This window comes from Hevea brasiliensis, chromosome 9 (assembly GCF_030052815.1).
Source record: "Hevea brasiliensis isolate MT/VB/25A 57/8 chromosome 9, ASM3005281v1, whole genome shotgun sequence".
In the NCBI taxonomy this organism is placed as follows: domain Eukaryota; kingdom Viridiplantae; phylum Streptophyta; class Magnoliopsida; order Malpighiales; family Euphorbiaceae; genus Hevea; species Hevea brasiliensis.
In genome coordinates this window covers 14724374-14746700 of record NC_079501.1, presented here as the reverse complement: position 1 = coordinate 14746700, position 22327 = coordinate 14724374, and the positions used below count along the sequence as shown (strand labels likewise).

The 22327-nt window shown below is 34.6% G+C and overlaps 2 protein-coding genes across 6 annotated transcripts; one reads left to right on the top strand and one right to left on the bottom strand.

The window, feature by feature from the left end:
• Positions 1 to 416: 416 nt before the first annotated feature.
• Positions 417 to 10477, top strand: LOC110672822 (exosome complex exonuclease RRP44 homolog A). Of its 3 annotated transcripts, none has more exons than XR_002498377.2 (25): positions 417 to 651; positions 734 to 871; positions 950 to 1107; positions 1200 to 1255; positions 1449 to 1571; positions 1729 to 1859; positions 1960 to 2200; positions 2501 to 2660; positions 3054 to 3294; positions 3441 to 3597; positions 3712 to 3780; positions 4037 to 4162; positions 4305 to 4357; positions 5018 to 5124; positions 6046 to 6100; positions 6222 to 6321; positions 6800 to 6911; positions 7661 to 7781; positions 8290 to 8349; positions 8433 to 8538; positions 8622 to 8717; positions 9078 to 9159; positions 9256 to 9321; positions 9801 to 10097; positions 10261 to 10477. XR_002498377.2 is itself a non-coding variant. In XM_021835711.2 (25 exons), the coding sequence occupies exons 1-24, from the start codon at positions 598 to 600 to the stop codon at positions 9997 to 9999; spliced, it is 2811 nt and encodes a 936-aa protein (XP_021691403.2). In that variant the 5' UTR covers positions 417 to 597; the 3' UTR covers positions 10000 to 10004; positions 10261 to 10477. The 3 variants fall into 3 exon arrangements, 2 of the variants coding, with proteins under 2 accessions (XP_021691403.2, XP_058009050.1); XM_021835711.2 differs by having other exon boundaries at positions 9801 to 10004; XM_058153067.1 differs by having other exon boundaries at positions 9801 to 10477.
• Positions 10478 to 10908: 431 nt separating this feature from the next.
• LOC110672825 (protein PIN-LIKES 7) lies at positions 10909 to 15430 on the bottom strand. 3 transcript variants are annotated; one of them, XM_021835717.2, is made up of 11 exons: positions 15220 to 15430; positions 13109 to 13435; positions 12933 to 13012; positions 12635 to 12759; positions 12391 to 12509; positions 12041 to 12259; positions 11832 to 11948; positions 11635 to 11735; positions 11491 to 11543; positions 11210 to 11395; positions 10909 to 11132 (listed from the first exon to the last, which is right to left on the bottom strand). In XM_021835717.2, exons 2-11 carry the CDS (start codon positions 13241 to 13243, stop codon positions 11008 to 11010), a joined length of 1260 nt encoding a protein of 419 aa, XP_021691409.2. In that variant the 5' UTR covers positions 13244 to 13435; positions 15220 to 15430; the 3' UTR covers positions 10909 to 11007. The 3 variants fall into 3 exon arrangements, with proteins under 3 accessions (XP_021691409.2, XP_021691410.2, XP_058009051.1); XM_021835718.2 differs by lacking the exon at positions 15220 to 15430 and adding an exon at positions 13789 to 13839; XM_058153068.1 differs by lacking the exons at positions 12933 to 13012; positions 15220 to 15430 and having other exon boundaries at positions 13109 to 13254.
• Positions 15431 to 22327: the final 6897 nt, after the last annotated feature.

The window sequence follows — 22327 nt, the reverse complement described above, 5'->3', positions numbered from 1 at the left end:
TGGTTAAGGTATTAAAGAATTCAAACGTATCTATAAAGAAAAACAATGCAAACATATTATTACTTTAATACGCAAATAAAAAATAATATATATAACTATATTTATTATAATTACTAATGACAATAAAAAAAATCTTCTTAAATTATTATGTAAAAACTAAAAAAATATAAAAATAAATATATGAAAAAAAGAAAAAAATATATAAAAGTAAGTATAATAATAATAATAATAATAATAATAATAATAATGACTAAATATAAATTAAAAAGAAAAAAAAAATGAAAGCGGGCTGTTCTCAGTAAAAAAATTTCCCTCTTTTAGTATATACCAATAATATCCATTTTCGTTAATACGAAGAATAATTAAAAGACAGGAATCCTAAATAAATTTTTTAATTTTAGATTAAAAAAAAAAAAAAAGGGTGCTATATTAGAAGTGAAACCCTTGCACCGGTTCACAGCCCGTTCAGCTGCAGAGAACCCAGGAGCTCGCGCTAGTATTGCACTACAGAATTGGGCTTAGCCTAGCTACAAGAGAGGAAGAAGAAGAAGAAGAAGAAGACAATTATATAACTACACCAATCGTTTTCTGCTCGACATGTTACACAGTAAAACCTTCAGTAAGAAGACTCGAGGAGGCAAAATTCAAAAGGTTTCCTCTCAATTCACCTCCTTCACCCTCTATCTCTTAAACCCTAATCTCTATTTTTATTTTTATTTTTTGATTTTCGCAGCACGTAAGAGAAGTGTATCTCAGAGATGACATTTACTGTGGAGCTTCATTTTGTAAAGTATGCGATACCTCTGCTGCTCGCTTGACTGCTTCTGCTTCCACTATCCTTGTTCTTGACACTAATGTTGTTCTCAATCAGGTAACTTCTTTTCTATTGATTTTTATTTTTTATTTTTTTGGTTATTGGGATTGGAACCGATGCTATTGTTCCTTTCAGATTGATTTGCTTGAGAATCCAGCTATTGAAGATGTGGTTGTGTTATCAGTTGTACTTCAAGAGGTGAAGAACAAGAATAGTGCTATTTATAATAGAATTCGTGCCCTCTGCAGCAATCCTGCTAGGAAATTTTTTGTTTTCTCCAATGAATTCCATAGGTCTGTTTTCTCTGTAGCCAAGTGTGTTACTGGTGCTCTAATTTCTTTGTTGATTGGGTTTCAGTTATTAATTGATTCCTTTTACTCTTTAGGGATACATATGTTCAGAACATGAGTGGAGAAAGCCCTAATGATCGAAATGATAGAGGTTTGCCATTTTTGTATTCAGTAATACTGATAATGCTTTTTCATGCAATATAATGGTGTGCTTTACTCGTTGATATTTGTCACCTTACTGCCATGTTATGTAATCTATGCTTTCATGTATAAAACATGCTGTTTCAATGATTCCCATGCATTTCTGATTTTTCAATGTGATATCTGAAAATTGCATGATTCAGCAATTAGGGTTGCTACCAGATGGTATCAGAGTCATCTTGGAGATGCAGCAAAGGTTTTACTTCTCACTAATGATAGGGAAAATAAGAGGAAGGCTACTGAAGAGGGTGTTTCTGCAGAGACAAGTATGTAAAATAACTTTTTATGTAACACAGCCACCTCCTGAATGAGTTTGATATCCGAAAGATTTGACTAGAGCTTATTATTATTGCAGTAATTTGGTGGATTTACTTATCTGTAGTTCTGTACAAAGCTCACTTGTAAATTATTACTTTCTTTCAGTTGAGTCTTACGTGAAATCATTGGGTCAACCAGCTTTGCTTGACCTTCTTGCTCAGCCTGCTTCTGAGGATGTAGTCATGGAGGAAGTTGAAGATTTGAGACCTTCAAAGAGGAAGGTTGTTTATTCAGAGGTATTGCTCTACAGGTCGCTTGCTCTTAGGATTTTAGGTTTGTTTGGTATGAAAGAAATATGAAATTCACAAAATTGTCTGCACTCTTTTCTTTGTTCAGCATAAGCCCATGTCAGAGATTACTGCTGGTTTGACCAGCGGAATATATCATCAGGGAAAACTTCGCGTTAATCGTTATAATCCATTTGAAGCATATGTTGGCAGTGAGAGCATTGGCGATGAAATAGTCATTTATGGGCGTGGAAATATGAATAGGGCTTTTGATGGTGATATAGTGGCAGTGGAAATTCTTCCCCAGGATCAGTGGCGTGAAGATGGATCTTTGTCTATAGCAGATGAAGGTATGTCAGCTGTCATTCTCTTCTTTTGCCTTTTCTTTTTTCCTTGTGGGTGGAGGTGAAGTGGGTTGTGACTGTTGGTATCTTTACTCTTGAAGTGATGCACTACTGTCACTTTTTGTTTTACCTTTCTGAATTGCAAAGATTACTATACCCCATGCTGCTTATAATTTATACTGAGAGTTGAATTTGAAAGCAGAAAAGTTTGGTCTCCTTTGACTCTTGATTAGATCAATCTTATTTGTTATGTTGTTGAGCATTGCATTATTGAGTTTTCTTAGCTAGTTTCTTTCTCCCTTGTAGATGATAATGATGATGAAGAAGTTCATCTAGTTCCAAACAGTGCGGATGATGCCCCTAGAACTATGAATCCAGTATCAGGAGGTTCTGCTAGTGGCAAAAATCATATCTCTGGTCATCCGTGTGGTCGTGTTGTTGGCATCATTAAGCGTAATTGGCATTCGTAAGTAGTGTTTCTGCGTGTGCATCTTGCATCATCAATTCGTTGCAGAAAAAAGTTACATTCAGTTCTCTCTTGCACCATTGAAGTGAACAAGCTCTGTCATAATGATATTTGTGGTGCTATATTTACGTAGTATCATGCTTGAAGCAAGATGCATATCTGTCTTTTAGGATTCATGATAGAATTCTGTAAATGCCGTGCTTCTGGAATCACAGAATATGTAATTTCTTTGTTTAGCCATATAAAGTCCTTTCCTTCATCTTCTTTCAGGCCTATGGTGCATTGTTATGATCTTATATGTTTATAGAATATCGTTTTACAATCTATGGCAAAATCAGTATTCATTTTTTAACCTTATTGACTTATTGATTTTGTTTTCTATTTAAATAATAGCTATTGTGGATCTCTGGAGCCAATGCGAATGCCTGCAGGAAGTGGTGGTCTTGTCTATGCTCTCTTTGTCTCCAAAGATAGAAGAATTCCTAAGATTCGAATTCAAACCCGGCAGCTTGAAAATCTTCTGGACAAAAGAATTATTGTGGCTGTTGATTCTTGGGACCGTCAATCACGTTATCCTTCTGGTCATTATGTACGAAGTATAGGAGAGATAGGTGATAGAGATACTGAAACTGAGGTTCGTAGTAATTATTTCATCTGCTTGTAAGGGTGCGTGTGTGTATAAGACTGAAAGGGGGACTGGGGAGTGTTTTTATTTTTAAATTGCTGCTGCTGATTTTGTTAATATGGTTCCTGGGGCATATTATGTTATTGATTCTACAGGTTGTCTTGATAGAGAATGATATAGATGCAAGACCATTTTCTGCTCAAGTTTTGGCATGCTTGCCACCATTACCATGGTCAATTTCTGAACAAGATTTGGTGAATCCTATTAGGACAGACCTACGGCATTTGCGTGTCTTTAGTGTTGACCCGCCAGGTTCATGATTTTTTGGCCTGTCTAGTATGGATTTATCTTCGTCACTGTATTAATATTAATGGAATTAATTTGGCTGCATGTTTTCTTATGCATATATGCTTATGTCATATGCAGGATGCAAGGATATTGATGATGCACTACACTGTACAATGCTTCCAAATGGAAATTTTGAAGTTGGAGTTCGTATCCTCTTTCATACTGACTTTAATTTTAGCTGTGAACACTCCCCAACACAACACACACACACACGCACGCACGCACGCCCGCACAGAATAACCAAAGATGAAGAAAAAGCAATGCAACCGTCAGCTTTAACTTCTTCTAGAGGTCCTGTTTGCCTAATGACTAAATTAATTTTCTCAGTGGGATGCCATGCTTTTAGGTTGTTATAAGTGCAAAAAACTATCTCCTTTGTTTTTCTACAATGTTATTAATTTAGACATTGCTGATGTAACAAACTTCGTTCATCTGGGCTCCCCGCTTGATGATGAGGCTACACAAAGAGGCACATCTGTGTACCTTGTTGAGCGTCGTATTGACATGCTTCCAAAACCACTAACAGAAGGTGCTTACCCCCCTCCCCCCACCCCTCCTTTTTTTTTTCCTTACCTGGGCATATTTTAAGTGATGCTGGTATGCATGACTGTTGATATACTGTTTTTATTTGGGGAACTGAAGATCACTTAATAACGAGTTTTATTTTATAGATATATGTTCTCTTCGAGCTGATGTGGAAAGGCTAGCATTTTCTGTTATTTGGGTATGTTCTTTGATTCTTAACCGTTATAAGGCAGCTGTGGTAGCATTTCCATTTCCTTTATAATAGAAATCATTTGTTTGAGAATAAATTAACTAAGTCAAAGCTAAATTCTGCGAATTCAAAATTATCCAGTGTGTGGTCCGTGTGGATACTCTTTCTGGAATGTGGAAGCATGTATCTGGTATGCAAATTTATTAATATCATTGAGTAGTTGAGCAAGCTTCCATGCCAAACTAATTTGAATTTGGCAGTGTGGAGCTACCATTGTTTACCAGTTCAGTTCTCTTTGGGGCAAAATTTCCCATGACCTGTGATACTGTCTCTGTCAAATGAGACATAATCATAATACAAAGAATTTGAGAGGTCAGGTGGGCAGCAACTAATAAATTAGTTACGAAAGTGATCTTAGTCTACCTTATCCCTTGCTCTCTCTCTCTCTCTCTCTCTCTCTCTCTCACACACACACACACACACACACACACACACAAACCTTGAAGAGGGATTTCCCCTCCAAGCATCTCCCTGCTTTTTTCTAATTTGGTTCTTTATGGTATGAACACCCATGCATATGCATCAATGCAAGACGAAACACACATTTTGTTTAAATATATCTAGGAATGTTATTTGGATTCTTGCTTTAATGGTTAATCTGTGTTGCAGGAAATGAATGCTGAAGCAGAGATAATTTCTACAAGATACACAAAAAGTGTCATAAAATCTTGTGCAGCATTGTCTTATGTTGAAGCACAGGCTAGGATGGATGATAGGTACTTTTCAATCCCAATATTAGCTGAGTAGTAATGTAATTTATATTTTGTCCTAGACCTTTTATTCGACTAAATATCACATCATGTTCAATTATGACAATCGCTATCTGTCTTCATAAGAAGTGAATTGGCATATATTTATGTTGTTTCATCATTCTGCAGTTGTAGTAAGCGCTACATGGTTGTGAATGATGAAAAGCCACCATTACTTCATCCAGAAGGTTGTCAATCCACAAGATGGATTGAGAGTTGACAGGGTCCTAGTGAAAATTTGCAGAACATGAGTTGATTAGACAGATATATGCAGAATAATAGTCAGAAAAAATCTATGAGATTTCTTTGAAGTGTATTTGATTTTCGCTAGTTTTATGTTCATATTAGGTCTGGGGGAAGTTGAGATGTAGAAACTTTGAAGTGGAGATCTGGAACTTTACAGTGATGAGTCATGCTCAACTAAATAGCCCTTGTTAGAGCTAATTATGATGCTGTTTAATACTAATGACCAATAACTTTGTTATCAAATTCAAACCTGGCATTTTAGAATTCATCTTTGACAAATGCCTATTAATCCAGGGACAACGCCAGAGGGAACAATAGCTCAGATAAATGAAACAAGAAACTGTAAGCAATCTACACTGGTTTGATCAAGGCCTTCACCTGTAAACTGGTCTTTTTGAAGTTTGAAAATAGAATAAATGAGCCTACAGTGCATTTTCTTGCTTTAATGGCAACAAAATGTGAATATTGCTTTACAAAAATCTAGGCAGAGTTTCAAATTTACGTCTATGCTTTCTTCCAAGAGGAGTGTGCAAGCCTTTTGAATTTGTGGCACAAAAAATTTTGGAATTACTCTGTTTCCCTTTTGAAAATGTCTTATTTTGCTTTGTGTGTTGGTTCTAATTGTTCTTATGCTATTTGCAGTCGGTTGATGGATCCAGTAACTAAAGATTTGAGAAATATAAATGCTTTGGCAAAGGTGTGCTTGTTTGAAGGCTTGCTTTAATTATTTTATTCACTGGGGTCTATGCAAAGGAATCAATTTGCATTTTGCAGCCTGTTTTGCTCTGATAAGTTTCTTGTTATGTATGATTCTGCAGATAATGAGGCAGAGAAGAATTGAGAGAGGAGCACTAACTCTTGCTTCTGCTGAAGTCAAGTTTCAGATTGATACAGAGACTCATGATCCTCTTGACATTGGTATGTTATCCAAACAGCAAGTTATTTGCTTTCTTAACTTGAACAAAATCAATAATGTTAATCCAAAATCTTCAAATGGAAGTTTACTTTTGCTAAGGATATATGCTATTTTCTTATCAATACGAGTAAATTTAACTCCATATGTTCCAGAATTCCTGCAGCACATTGCTGCTTCATAAGCTTGAAATAGTGTTTTGTCTAATTTTCCCCCTCTGCTGGTCAGCATGCATAGTGAACTGTAGGGAAGACATTTTAAGAGTTATAATTCCATCATCAAGCTATTTGCTTATGGATCTTTGTATTATTTGCACATAATCACCTTTAAGCACAAAAGCCCCAAATAACTGTATCTGTTTTATGTTGGTAGAAATAATCATTATCATGAACATTATATTGTTGATTAATTTAAAAAAAAAAAAAAAAAGATTCTGCCTATCATTGTGAAGTTATATGTGTAATGCATGGGTTATTTCTTTAGGTATGTATCAGATTCGAGAAGCAAACCAAATGGTTGAGGAGTTTATGCTTGCTGCTAATGTTTCTGTAGCCCAACAAATTCTTGAACATTTTCCAGGGTGTTCACTATTAAGGTCAAGTGATGAATTTTCTAGTATTTTTGGTATCTCTTGTTCTTCCAGAATTTCGTTCTTATGGTTTATACCTTTACCAATAAAGGGCATGAAATGGCCTATATGCAATCAAAGAATAACTGCCCCTGCTTTCCTGGTCCAATCTGACGGAACACCAGCTATCAAGGCTCTTGAAGATAGCCTTTTGGGTTGTTATTTGGCTGCATGATGCATTAAGTCTAAAATAGTTATGAGAAAACGCTGCAAAATTGTGACTGTTGGTTGGACTTGGATTCTTTATGCAAGAAAAGTGGTGTAACAGCACTTTTTGGTTCATTTTGGAAGTGCTACGCTGCAATAGCTGTGTTATCCTCAGATGTGTCCTGTTCTGGCTTCTTCTTTGTTTACTATGGGTCTAATCATGCAATTTCGGGTTCAAAAAAGATCACTTCCAGCAAACAGATTTCTTTCCTTCTCTATCTAGGATAATATGGGATGTATGAGAAGTGTGGAACACTTTATTTTTCCCCGATTTATTTATTATGTCACAGAAATGTATTTTGTGGGGTTTCTTTGGGTATCTTTCTATAGTGCAGTTGTAGTATTTTAGTGAGACATTGCAACTGTTGGAACACCATTCATTTTATTCTCCTTGCTATAGTTAGTTGTGCCTTTCTAAATATACTCATCCAATGTTATCATATTGGTTTCAACTGTGCTATAGCTGAACTGTCTCATTTGTGTTTCCTGAGGTTTTGTTCTGTGTACAGGCGTCATCCTACTCCAACCAAAGATATGCTTGAACCTTTGCTGCGTACAGCTGCTTCTGTTGGTCTGAACTTGGATATCTCATCATCAAAAGCGCTAGCTGATTCACTTGACCGTGCTGTGGTGAGGCTCTTTTGGCATTGTATTTATCTTTTTCTTGTCACAGTTGATGCAATTATTCAATTATTGTTTGCTGATTTAAGAAAACCTTTTGCAAGATATGCATCATTTAATTTAACAGACTAGCAAGCTTTGGTTCTTGGCTTATTTAGATGTTGATCTTTTCCTGGTGTGTGTGTGTGTGTGTGAGTGTGCGTGTGTGTGTGTGTTTTGATGGGGAACATCTCATGATTTCTGTAAGTTGCTTAGCTTATCAGTTGACTATTGTTTGTCGACTGCTATTTTATGATTTTTGTGACACTTAGGGATTTGCTCATTAGGTTTCCAATTTGTTTTAGAAAAATGTCTGGCATACTGACTTGCATAATGCACACATTTAATTTTAAGGAATCAGTCCGGTTTCTAATTCTTACAGGAAACGTTGTGGTTTTTGTTAAGTCATTTTTGGCTGTTGCTATATTTACTTGTATTATCATCTTGACTGATTTCTTGCAAAATTCATGTTTTCCAGAGTGATGATCCATATTTTAACAAGCTTATCCGTATAATGGCAACGAGGTGTATGACACAGGTAATTTCACTTGACAGTTAATTTTTGAAAATACTTCATATGATGAGTTTTTAACATGCACTTCTGACTTTGTTTGTAACCAGGCAGTGTATTTTTGTAGTGGGGATCTCACCCCCCCAGAGTTTCATCATTATGGTCTTGCGGCACCTCTATATACTCATTTCACATCACCTATTAGAAGATATGCTGGTTAGTAATAGTTTTAGCCTTGTTCAGTTTCTCCTGGTGAAGAAGATTATGGAATTTGAGTTTGGAGCTCTCTTTGCTTGCAGATGTCATTGTTCATAGGTTGCTTGCTGCGTCTTTAGGGATATACAAACTTCCAACAGTATTCAGAGACAGACCCCAGTTAACTAGTATTGCTGACAGTAAGCAACACACTACTTCCTGTTAACCTTTGTTGTTAACTCTATATAAATGCTCGGCAAGTATTTAAGGTGAAGTTTGTTTGTATTTCCAAGTTGAAACTCATACTGAGCAAGTTTACAATAAGTCCAATCTCTCACTTCCTGCAATCAAATGCTCTTTCTTAGAGTTCAGATTCCACTGGCCTTCCGCACCGTGTTTTAAGCATCTCCAATTTTAAACTCACTCTTCAATTATTGACCAAATGATGCCTTTAGAACTGTATTTGATGGGCAGTGAGCCACTACTTAATCATTATATCATCCATTTCACATGTATATCTTGAGCCAAAAGTAACTTTGTTTGTTGAGAATCTCTTTCAGACTTAAATTACCGGCATAGGAATGCTCAGATGGCAAGTCGAGGTTCAGTGGAGCTCCATACACTCATATACTTCAGAAAAAGGTATATGGTGTTCTCCACTAAATTCTCACACTTTCACATACAAAAATACACAATTGTGCTATTTTGAATTTCTTTTTTCTCCTTTTGTTGTTGTAGGCCCACAGACACAGAGGCCAGAATAGTGAAGATAAGGTCCAATGGCTTCATAGTGTTTGTACCCAAGTATGTCTGTTTTCTTTTTGCTGATGTTTTCTATTAATCATTTAGCCTTTTCCCCACTTTTATGTAAATATCTGTCTCAGTTATTTTCCTTTTTGATTAAGCTTTGACTGGTACTTGCAATTTATTTCTCAAATGCACTGTCTCCAAACTCTGGTGAGGCTTGGGAAAATTTCAGGGATCAGGGTTTTATTTGGTAGGGAATTGAGGTAGGATTCAGAATTGGTTGTTTGTGTCTGAAATCGAGGGAATTTAGTTAAAAGAATTATTTTGATAAATGTATCACTAATGTGACTGGAAAAGACTAAAGTCCCAAAGAAGGCACCATGTCAAACTTAGAACATAAATCTAAACTCCTTAGATCGTCAATCTTTCTTTGCCTATAATTCTGTTTTGACTGCATTATGCATCTTAACTATCTGCAAAAAGCATGGACGATGTTTATATGCATTATGCAGGGGACTGACGATCATTTTCTACAGGTACGGTATAGAAGGACCAGTGTACTTGACAACTAAGGGCGAGAAAGGAGGTGGTGAATGGTTTGTGGATGAGCAGCAACAAAAAATCAAGAAGATGGATGGTAGTCTTTCTTATGGTATTTTGCAGCCAGTTAAAATTCACTTGGAGGTTGTGGAGCCTCAACCAAACCGACCTAAACTCCAACTTACGCTTCTTTAAATTGTGTGAGGCATTATCTCTCCACTCAGTATATGCGGGAGTTACCTGATATTGATTTTGTTAAGCTGTCATGCTTGCGTTTGTTTGAAATTCTGAGGGTAGGATAGGATTTGCAAAATTCTATAACGTAATATATATTTTTGCATATTTTGTTTTATTTTTGTATTTCTTAGCGAATATTGTAATATCTTTTTGCTTAATTTTTAAAGGCGATCTCTTCTTTCTCTTATGTTCTCTAACTGAGCTTTTGCAACGTTTTAGTTGGAGAATCGACAAGAAAAGTTCGTTTCATCACCAAACCTTGGGCCGAAATGGGTTGTGGGGCTAAACTTCAACTTGCTCTGCTTTATAGTTTGTGTGGATTGTAAGATATTTTAGGCAGCCTTGTAACGGGCCAAGTATTTTTAGGTTTTTCACCCGACCTGTACAATTAACTTGTTTGGACTTTTTCTTTAATAACTTTTGGCTGAATTTAGTAATTTGATTTTGACTTTATATATATATTTATATATAAGTGCTTAATAATAATAATTCTTTATTAGAAAAATCATTTACCACAAGTTATTAAAAAACACGGGTTGCAAAGTGTATTAAATTTTTCTTTCCTCTGTATAAAAAAAAAAATACATTAAATTTTTAAATTAAACTTTTATTTTAATAAATTTATGAGTAATTTTATTTTTAATCTGCATTCTCATTTTCACTTAAATAGGGACTCACCTAACAAACAGAGTTCTCAGTTCTCAATTTTTTTTTTTTTTCCTTTTTCCTCATCTTCTGAAATAGAAACGAAAACTTTTACAGCAAGCAAGCAAGCCCTGTGACATATATGGGCCTGTACATATGCTTTTTCTCAAACCAATCACCAAAAATTTTAAAAAAAAAAATAATGCAGAAAATAATATAAAATAAAAAATAAAAAGAAAATCCCAATTAATAGGAATTTTCTAGGCTTTTTCTATTCTATAATAATCGTTCTATGCTTATAGTGGTTTTTAATTAGTTTGCTTAAGACAAAATCCACATGAAAACTGTTGACCAGACAGTTAGTGCTAGGGCTGCAACCAAGTATGTCCACAGGAAGAGGACTGAACACTCTTCTTGACCCACATTAAAGAGCTGGGTCATAGTACCTGCATTTCATTTTGAAAAGGTCAGTTCCCATCTTTAATTACTTTTTTATACATAGATTTATGTGATAATTCCTTACCAATGTTCATGGCAGGTGGCAGGGTATATTGAATCATCAGCACATAGTGGTAGAGAGGGTCCGATGGAAGAAAGCCAAGTCTCCCAGCTGCTTTAACAACCCAAATACCAATTGCAGGAAGTATCCCATAACGAACAAAAATCGTAACAACTATGATCCAGGGCTTGATTCTTGATGATTTTAAACCTTTTTTTTTTTTGCAATTTATAAACAGAGTTAAATTTCATTCTATTTTATTTCTTTAGCACTGAACAGTGAGATATAGAAGGTCTAGTTGTCACCTTGAATGAGGTTGCCTCCAAGTATAAGCGTGATACAAGGAATTGTTCCTTCCCTACATAAAAGTATTTCCACATTTTCAGATGGACTGTGCCACAATTGAATTTAAATGGACCCGTTATGAGCTAAAAGATTATAACGCATACCCAAGTAATGTGACGGCGTCTTGGAGCACATGCAAGGGAGCACTGTCACCAATTATCAGCTTTCTCAGGAATGCTACTGCTCCGAAGATGAATCCGAAAATCTGATAGAAGATGGATGAAGCTAAAATTCGTTAGTTATTTTTTGTAGCAAACCATTTCAGGTCCTGTCAATCAATAAAATAAGTTAGGAAACTCACTGCAGCAATTGTTGGGGGTGCCAAGAGCTCCTCCACAATCTGATGAAGAAATCCTACCAATTTCCTCCAGAATGATGCCTCTTTTCCATGTTCATGGAGAGATGCTTGGGAAACAATCTGAAGCAGAAGTCTGTTATTGTGGCTATTATTGAAAATTTGTGCATATACAAGGAAATGCAAACTGCATTCTGCAGAGGACATGCACTTACAGCTTGGCTTTCTGTATCATCACCAATGGACTTGGTTGATGCCACAGTTGTTGCAACATGCTCTTGATCTTCTTCCTTGAGAAGGTGAGTTTCCTGACTAGCCTCCAAATCGTTGTTGGGTGCTTTTGAAACCTCATCAGCTGCTTTGATTGCTTCCAATTTCACAGCTGAAGACCGTATCAGATGGTAAGTGTAAGTCCAGATGTACAAACCACCAAGCTGCAGTAGTCAAAAACAGATAAGAAATGATGAGATCAAACATCCAGGAAGATTATCTCAGAGAAAAGATTCGTTTAGCCAATCAATCAACAGTGTTTTTTAGAATCATCATGGTGAAGTTATTGCATTACCGCCATAGAGAAAGATGCATATGAGAGTCCAAGAGAGCTGCAAGTGGCACTATCAAATGGACTTCCATCCTCATTACAGATTGCAGGTACAACTATCAGGAGAAGATTTCCCAAGTTTCCTGATTTAAAAAAAAAAATAAAATAAATAAAAGTACAGAGAGCTACCAGGATTTGAATCTACACGTACAGTAATAGAATAGATGCAAGAAAGCAAGAAAAAGGAAAAAGCCTCCCATTGAGTTACCTGTTGAACACGTAGCAATAACAAGCCCTTCAAGATGAGGCTGAGGTTTCAGAATCTTAACCACTATCCACCCAAGAATCCCTCCAATCAAGAAGGTGATTCCAATATTAACAGGCATAAACCACCTGAAACAAAATGATCAACCATAAGATTATGTTTAAATAAACTTTCTAGCTTAATGGAATGCATCAATTTATTAGTGCATAAAGTTCAATAGTTTATTGTGATTATTATTTCCATATAAAGTTTTCTAACATTCCCATGTATTGCAAGAAATCGAATATTTATTTTAGCCTACCATGAGATGATGTCCTGGAGTGTCACAGTTTTTGCCAGACAAGCAAACATAAGAGAAGGTGTAAACACCATGAACACAATCTGCGTTGGCAAAAACGAAATCTGACATTTGAGGAAAAGAAACAGAAAAGGGCAACAGAATTTATTAGAAGCAGGTTCATTTGAGATAATGATTACCTTGTTTAAGGATCTTCTAGCATCCGTAGTAAGAAGATTACAGTAATTAGTTGCCATGAGAGCTCCCAAAATACTGATTAGTAGAACTTGTAAAATTGGCATAGATGCCACCTCAAACAATGTCCAGAAACCCATCTCGTCTGTTTTTTTTTTTTTTTTTTTTGTAACTCTTTTTCAGAAATGTATATTCTTCCCTGCTTTGATTTGCTTTGTTTGTTGCTATCTCCTTATCTTTTTTCTTTTTCTGCGCCTGTTTTTTCTACTTGAACCCTTACAATGTGCGCTAATGTCTTCAGTGGAACAGAAGGAAAATCCTGGGAAGGAGCACTGCAAACAGACAGACAAACAAAAGAGAAGCAAAGTTAGGACAAAGAAATAAAACTCAGAAAGCTGAAAAAAAAAAAAAAAAAAAAAAAAAGCAAGCGGTTTATGTTAAAATTATTTATTTAAAAAATAAAATTGACATCCCAATGCAAGAGATTTTTTGCTTTACAAGAACTGTATGCAACATTTCTTTTAATTAGAAAGAGACTGTTTTCAGTTTTCACTAATCAAATACAAGATCATCTAGCCCTTTATTTTTTTAATAAAAAAAGAAAAAGCTAAAAGTATAAAACTTTGGGTAACATGATGTGAAATTCCATATAAATAGGGGAGGAAAGATCCATGAAGGAAACCACCACTTGTCAGTATTATGAGGTACTGAGTTGAAGGTTACAGAGTGAGAATAAGGCGTGGAGACTTGTGTGAATTTAGAGTCAAAACTAAAAAGAAATATTGCCTTAACAGAATTAGTATCTGAGCTTTGATTGGAATCTCATAACTTCTCCACTTTGAAATTTTTTTTTTTTTTTTTTTTATCTTTGTATCTGTGATGTGTATGCAATTGGGCTCTTGATTCAAACCCATATAGCACCCAAGAATCTAGATGCAAATCAGATGGAAGATTTACAGATTTCAGACACATGGCCAACATAATTAAGAATATTAGACCAAATATGATGACAAGGGAACACGATCGAAAGCTCCATCCCATCAACTATAATATTCCAAAGTCTCATTATTGATGTGAAAGGAAATTAATAATGTTTAAGATAAATTAGAGGTTAATTACTGTATGTGATTAATAATATGGATAGATTTAGCATCATAGAATCATTAGATTGGTGAAAAAAAAAAAGAAGGAAAGTAGCCATAGGATCTAAAGGGTAAAATGGAACTTGTATTTTAAAAATACTGGTGGACAAAGTTGAAGGCACAGTGGGTGTGGGACAATCATTAATCGTTCTTCTTTTATTATTTATTTTCACCTAAAATTTGTTTACTATACTGTGACAGTGAGATCTCATGCTGTCTTTTTTAATATAGTTATGCGTTGAAATCAAATTGTTTCCTTCGAATATTGTGAAGGTAACAGAATAAATTTTGTTCTTTTCTTTCTTTTTTTTTTTTAATTAAATATTATAATCAAATCAAATTTGAAGAACATCCTTAAAAATTTAAAGGAATTGACATGGGAAAATACAAGGAAAAATAATGAAAGAAGAACAAGTTACGTATATAACTCTGTTTCTTATATGGTAGTTTTTCAATCAAAATGGGAAATCAGACTTTGGATTTGATTTTGATTTTGAATTTTTCTCATTTTATATATAATAAAAATTAAAAGGGTTATTATTAATAATAATAATAATAATAATTAAGAAAAAGCCAAAACCATTACGACTACTCCAACCATTGGTCAAGAGAGGAAGAAAAAAGGAATATCATCCTGCAGTTACTCATTACGTATTCTCCATGATCCAACAAAAGTTGAATATAAAAAATAAAAAAAGAAAAAGAAGAAATCACGGATGAGCATATATGATCATCTTTCATGGATCTCAACTTTACACAGTCCAAAGAAAACGATGTGTAGCATTCCCATTGCAAAACAGAAATAAAAAATCAGTCACTAATTTTCTTTTTTTTTTCTAAAAAAAAGAAAATTAATCCCAGAAAACAAGTATGAAATCAATATTATTATACCATTAACAAAATTAAAAAAAGAAGGAAATTAATGAATGGAGGAAAACGAAAGCAGAAGGAAAGAGAAGCAGAAGATAGCGAACCTGCAGGAATAAAATCGACTGGTAATGAGAGATCAGAAGCGAGTCATGGGTGAGAAAGACTCGGAGAAGAAGAGAGAGATTAGCGAAGATTCCGTAATTATATGTACATATATGCAATGAAATAGAAGCAAGCAATTAAAAGGTCCTGGTTCCTACCATTTATATTATCTCCTCATGACCTATTTATAATTATATACCCAAATAACTAAAAGCTTCGGCAATTTTTTAAATTTCAGCGAAGAGAAAAAAAAATTAACAAACAGGCAGACAACGTAATTAAGAGTGATCCAGAATTACTGGATGCCATTGCCGTGTACTACTAGCCGACAAGGAAGAAACAGCTGCTTTTGCTTTTGGGTGTGGGGTTTTTTTCTATTACTATTTAGTACTAGTTTGGAATTGTATTTTGAGGGTTAAAATTATTTTTTTTAATAAAAATATTATTTTAAATATTATTAAAAATAATAATTTAAAAAAATATTTTATTATTTTAATATTTTTATATTTAAAATTTATTAAATTAATTTTAAATTATTTTTTAATATTTTTTAAATAATATATTTAAAATTTTAATTTTTTCAATAGTTATTTCAACAATGAGGCTGAACAGGTACTCAATATTCAACAGCCTTTACTTTCTCACCCAATCAAATAATTATTTGGTTTGGATTTTTGTTACCCAAAAATTTCCATTTTAATTATTTTTTTCAACTTAGCTACCACGTGGAGACACGAATTATAATATATATATATATAATAATTCAATAACAATTTAATTTTTATTTTATTTTCATCTTACTAGTATTTGTGAAATGTTAAAATTTTCACCTTGTTAGAATTTAATTAAATAATTAGGTATTATTTGTTGACATGAGCTGTCATGATATAAGGGATCTGCGAATTAATGAGTTGATCTTAATCCCATAATTTGTGCACTATAATTGTAAAAGATTAGTTGCCTAGAAAAGCCTGATTTGTTTCTTCTTTCCTAGAATAGCTTCTATGTACATTAATATAAATAGCAGATCTGTATCTGTGTAAATATATAAAAAAAGAAAAAATATATAAAAGAGAAAGAACATCAATTTTTCCTTTAAATTTTCTTCATAGTATCAGAGCCTGATTCTGAGACCTGTAAAATAGAGAGTGAATGATCAAGAATGGATGAATCGATTGTTGTAACTAAACAATCACATGAAAAGAACGATGCTGTGATACATCTGGTAACCCAGACAGCACAAATACTGAACCAGACCTAGACTCAGTCTTCAAGCAGTGAATCTGCAGGTTAGATTTGTAACACCCCTCACCTGTCTACAGTATAGCCGAGCAAGGTGTGCCACATTCTGTGCCGGAGTATTTTATTTTATCTTGTCATGTGCATTATTAATTTAATGTCCATTTATTTTTATTATCCCACGTATAAAATTTTTATTTTTATCACATCTTATTTTTGTGGAGACTAAGATAGGGTCTCCCCTGTTTTGTTAGTGCATGGCGGGTTTTCTTATTTACTTGTTAAAATCAATTATATCTATTTCATCCCATCATTTCTCTTATCAATTATTCATGTACCATATCATGTCATTACTCATAAAATTTTCAAAATAATAAAATTATATTTCATTCATATAACATTACTTACAATAATGTATAATTATATATACAATCCAAAATTTTGTTACATATCTCAATCTGATTTGTTAAATACAATAATCAAAATACAAAATCTAACTATACATGAGCCCTACCAAAATGAACTGGTGAGGTGACAATCATTCTGTAGCAGATCTGATCAGAATCTTGTATAAACTCTACTGTTGCTGCTGTTGCTGGTACTGATCTTCCGTACCTACGCGTGGCAAAAACCAACGCGCTTAGCATATTGCTTAATGGTGTATAAATTGAAATAAAAATAACTAAATAATTGAAATAATTATTCCACGTATAACTTTATAAAGAAATGTAGATTTCATGAATTTATAGTCTTCTACATGTTTATAGAACTTTGGAAGCAATTAAGTTAATCGGGATCTTTTCTGTTCGTTTATTTCATGTTTAGTATTAATACTTATACCTGTGATCTTTTCATGTACTTATTTAAATTTAAGGTTTATTACTGATATCTGCACCCAAGTAACCTATAACAAACTATAAAGACTGGATACACGGGAGTATACTAGTTAAACATCCGTATATCTAACATGTATATATCTGTCATGTCAGGCACAAGGCTAGCAGGCAGGCATAAAACAAGGCCAGCAGGTAGGCATAAAGCCAGAAATAAAATCAGGCATAATAGCCAACAGGCAGGCATAAAGCCAGTAGAACAATCATCTTAGACATATGTTATCTGTCAATGATTGTCCCTGTGGGCAGTACTGCAATCTGTAGTCCCTAATTGATATACCAATCGATCCAAGCTGTATAAATGAGTCTTGGTGTACTTTGGGCAGAATAGTATCTATAATTTCATTAATTCGTGTTGTTTTTATGCTTAACAATTTATTCTAATTCATTTCATCTCATATGCCTAGTTATTTTATGGACCTTTCTCAAGGTCCAGAGTGTCTTCAATTCATCTAACCAATTGGCTAAAATGTGGCAACTGTTTGGCTATACTTCCTTCATGGAAGTTGTCCTTCTATGTCTTTTCTTTGTTTTTCTTTTTGAATCATGTCATTTGAAGTTTTAGAACTCAAGTTATGATCAAATAACCATAACTGGTTCACTATCTCTTTCTAGGTCCAGAATTAGGCAGATTCTGGAGTCTGCCTTGGTCAAATTAATTGGACCTGTTATAGTCATTTTTGGGCTTAAGGTTCTTCATAGAAGTTGTTACCCTATGTCTTATAGTCACTCAGAAATTTTAATTACAAATTTTCAAGATTTTTAGAATTAATTATAGCAATTTAACTGGCCTGGACTCAGGTACCCTGTGTCTACAGGATCCCAAGTTCAGGTCAGTGGGTTTGACTCCCATTTTAGGGTTCTTACACTCAAATTTTGAGAAAAGTTTCTAAATCAAAGTTGAATCCCTATCTCTTAGGTTTCCAGAATAGTTTGGCTCATCCCATTTGGGATTTCCTAATGAAAGTTATGATATAAATTCTGTTATGGGGTCAAGTGGAAGTTCAGGCAAATTCCAGGATTTGGAGTACTAAATTTTTCTAACAATTTGACTTAGTTACCTTAGGTTCTAGGTTCTGGTCAAAACATCAATATTGTATATCTATGTCTTATAAAAATTTTGATACTGGTTTCATTGCTTTTGCAATTTTGTAAACCAAGTTATGTCATTTTTACCAATATTGGTCGGGTGAGCCTAAGTCCAACAAATTCTGGGCAGATTGGTTCTGAATAGTTTTATTGATTTAACTTGTGCTAACAATTTGACTTGGTTAGAGGTAGATCTGGGTTATGTGTTCTTCATGAAAAATGTGTTCCTATGTTTACCCTTTCCAATGGTTCAAGAATCAGGTCATTCTGACCTTCCTAGTATGAGTTATGGCCATTTGAGCATTTATTATTCATTTGGTCATTTTTCCAGGTCCAGATTAGGGTTACCCGGATTCAAGCCAATTCTTGGCTAAGTTAGGGACAGTTTTTGGACATGGTTCCTTCATAAAAAAATGTGACAAATTGTCCTAAGTTTCATCTCCAATTGGAGTAGCATAACTTTACCTATGGCTATTTAAACTTGCTGGACTTATAGGTCCAAAATTCCTGCACATGAAATAACACTTCCAATCTTCAATTCCACCAAACTTCCAAACTTCAATTCATATTCATGGCACTGCAATTAGTCAACAAATGGTCTCAACATCATCAATTTCAAGTCACAACACAAAATTCCCAAAGTTAGGTCAAAACCATAACTTAACATTTCTCAATTCATGTAAACACATATCAAACTCATATCCAATCAATTTGTCTATCACATATGCTCGTTAATAACTCTAATAAATAATTTAATTTTATCAAAATCATCAAATCATCCCTCTTTTCATGGCTGCCGAAATTTAATAACTTCATATCCTCATGAATCTCTTTTAATTTCATGTCAATTTAACTTAATTTAGCATGTTTTTCATGCTTATGAAAGGAAGAAGAATGGTTTAGTGCACTAACGTCTTGTTGATCACTCCTTGACTTGTGAAAACTCTAAGATTTTTCAATTTCTTGGCAGCCAAAGTCTTCCTAATGGTATGGGGAAAATTTTTAGTGAAGGTGTATTAGGGTTTTATGGTAGAACAAAGGGAAAATCAAGCTTGAGAAAGAAAAAAAAAATGGAAGAAGAAAGGTTATGAGGTTCGGCCGTGAGAGGGCATGAGGAAGAAGAAGATATGTCTTGAATTAGTCAATTTATGTGGTCTTATTTATGTGAGGTTGTCAAATTTTCATTGGTTAAAATTTTTAATTATGTATTTATGACATCATAAATGAATTTACCTATTTATTTCCTCTCTTTTTTTTTTCTTTTCTCATTTCCCTGCATAATTTCATAATTCTAATTTATTTTATGTGTTTTAAATCCCTCTTATTTTAAATTGACATTTAGGTCAAAATTCAACTCTAAGGTTAAAATGACCAAAATGCCCTTCATTAGGCTCACCGGGTTATTTTTTATCTGTACCGATTAACTAATTTTCTTAAATTTTTTTTGAAATTTTTAATGTCATTTAATCTTCATAAATTCTCTAATTTAGTCCCAAAAATTATTTCCTAGGGTTCCTCGCAGGTCTGGGGTCGGCAACTAACTTTACAGTCGCTTCCCAGTACGGTCACCCATTGCTGTGACCCCGGCTCGTTTAACCGGATCATACTTCACTTCTTTTACTTTTCTTTAATTTTACTTAGTCTGTATTAAGTCAATTTATATTTTCTCACTCTAGTTTGAGTGTAGTTCGAGACATTCTGGCTGTCTAAACAAACATTAGTCATCAGAACAGTAGAATGCACGAACTACCTAAAATGAGGGCATTACGAGATTGGAGTGAAACTTGATGGCACCAACTACACATTGTGGTCTCAAGTGCTCGAGATGTACATTGCAGGAAAGGACAGATTGGGGTATATAAATGGGGATATTCCTCAGGCTCAAGAGACGGACTCAAGTTATACAAAATGGAGGATTGAGAATGCCATTGTGGAAGGATGGTTGATCAACTCTATGGACCCAAGTCTGATAGGAAATTTTATCAGATTCCCAATAGCAAAGGCAGTATGGGACAACATAGCTACCACATACTTTGATGGAATGGACACCTCACAGGTTTATGGGCTCAAAAGGCAGGTGATGAGACTTAAGCAAGGAGGAGGGTCCATTGAAAATTACTACAACAATCTCTAAGGACTATGGAGAGAGATCGATTTTCGACGACCAAACCTGATGAAATGTGAAGAAGATATAGAGATGTATAGTTCTATTGTACAAGAAGATAGAGTTTATACCTTCTTGGATGGGCTAGATGATCGTCTTAACAAAATACGAGGTGATGTACTCCATATGAGACCATTTCCCTCTGTGGAGCAGGCGTATGCACACATCCGAAGGGAAGATATGAGGCAGGCTGTAATGATGACCAAAGGAGACCCCACGTCTGGGGCTGTGATGCTCTCTAAAGGGGGAAAGAAGGTGTAGGGACTACAGATGACAGGAAGCGAAAAGCAGACAAAAATTAGACTAGAAGGAGAAGGAGGCTACACACATTGTGGTAACATGAACACACTAAAGAAACGTGTTTTAAGCTACATGGATATCCAGATTGGTGGCATGAACTTAAGGAAAAGAAGAAACGTGATTCCAATACAAGTGAGAAATCAGGCAAAGCATCACTTGCAAACACAAAGCCATAGCTATCTCTCATACCACAGGGAGAGCCTTTCAGAATTGAATCTGAAACTACAACTGATCTAGGTAGCAATGATCATGTCATGCTTTGCTCTAAAAATTGTCATAGCTGGATTGTTGATTCAGGGGCAACTGATCACATGACAAATGATTCATGAGATTTTATCAAGCCTGCAAAGCCGAAAAGAACTTGTATTTTTAATGCCAATGGAGTCAAGTATCCTCTTAATGGGGCATGAACAGTTGCTTTGTCATCCTCACTTCTATTGACAAATACTTTATTTGTTCCATCCCTAGCAAGTAAATTAATATTTGTCGGACAAGCAACTAAGGAATTAAATTGTTATGTGCTGATGTACCCTACCTTTTGTTTGTTTCAAGATACTCTCACCAAGGAGATCATTGGTCGTGGTACTAAAAAAGGGGGGCTATACTACATGGAGGACTTCAGTCTTGGCAAGGCAAATAATGTTCAACAGACTAATGATAAAGAGAGACAGATTTGGTTATGGCATAAGAGGCTTGGACATCCGTCATTTGGTTATTTAAAACATTTATTTCCTCAACTATTCTCCAATTTACATGAGTCAGATTTTGGATGTGAAACTTGTATCTAAGCGAAAAGTCATCATGTGCCTTATCCCCTACTATTAAATAAATGTGAAACTCCATTTACTTTGATTCATTCAGATGTGTGGGGACCAACTCCTATTACCGTTGATTTAGGAATTAGATGGTTTGTGACATTTTATTGATGATTGCATGCTCATGACTTGGCTTTGCTTGATGAAAAATAAAAATGATGTATTTGGCATTTTTTAATCCTTCCATAGCATGATAAAGACTCAATTTTCTGCTAAACTTCAAATCCTAAGATCTGACGATGGGGGAGAATTTGTCAATAATGAGTTCCAGAAATACTTAGAGATATATGGTGTTCACCATGAGACAACATGTGCTCAAACACCCCAACAAAATGGAGTAGCAGAGCGAAAAAATCGACACATCCTAGAAATAACACGAGCCCTCTTAGTAGCAGCCTATGTACCTCGAAGATATTTGACTGATGTAGTTGTAACTGTTGTCTACTTATTAAATAGGATGCCATCCAAAGTTCTAGCTTTTAACACTCCCTTGCAATGCTTGGCTCAACATACACCACTACCATCCATCCTCATACTTCAGCTAAGAATTTTTGGTTGTGTAGCATATGTACATATCCAAAGAAATCAAAGAACAAAACTGGATCCTTGT

Coding starts and splice junctions, on each gene's coding strand:
- LOC110672822 (XM_021835711.2), top strand. CDS start 598: ATGTTACACAGTAAAACCTTCAGTAAGAAGACTCGAGGAGGCAAAATT. Junction 4,358..5,017: donor TAGCATTTTCTGTTATTTGG/GTATGTTCTTTG, acceptor TCTGTGTTGCAG/GAAATGAATGCTGAAGCAGA. Junction 8,718..9,077: donor GTTAACTAGTATTGCTGACA/GTAAGCAACACA, acceptor AATCTCTTTCAG/ACTTAAATTACCGGCATAGG.
- LOC110672825 (XM_021835717.2), bottom strand. CDS start 13,243: ATGGGTTTCTGGACATTGTTTGAGGTGGCATCTATGCCAATTTTACAA. Junction 12,760..12,932: donor CTCCAGGACATCATCTCATG/GTAGGCTAAAAT, acceptor ATTTTGTTTCAG/GTGGTTTATGCCTGTTAATA. Junction 11,544..11,634: donor GACGCCGTCACATTACTTGG/GTATGCGTTATA, acceptor ACTTTTATGTAG/GGAAGGAACAATTCCTTGTA.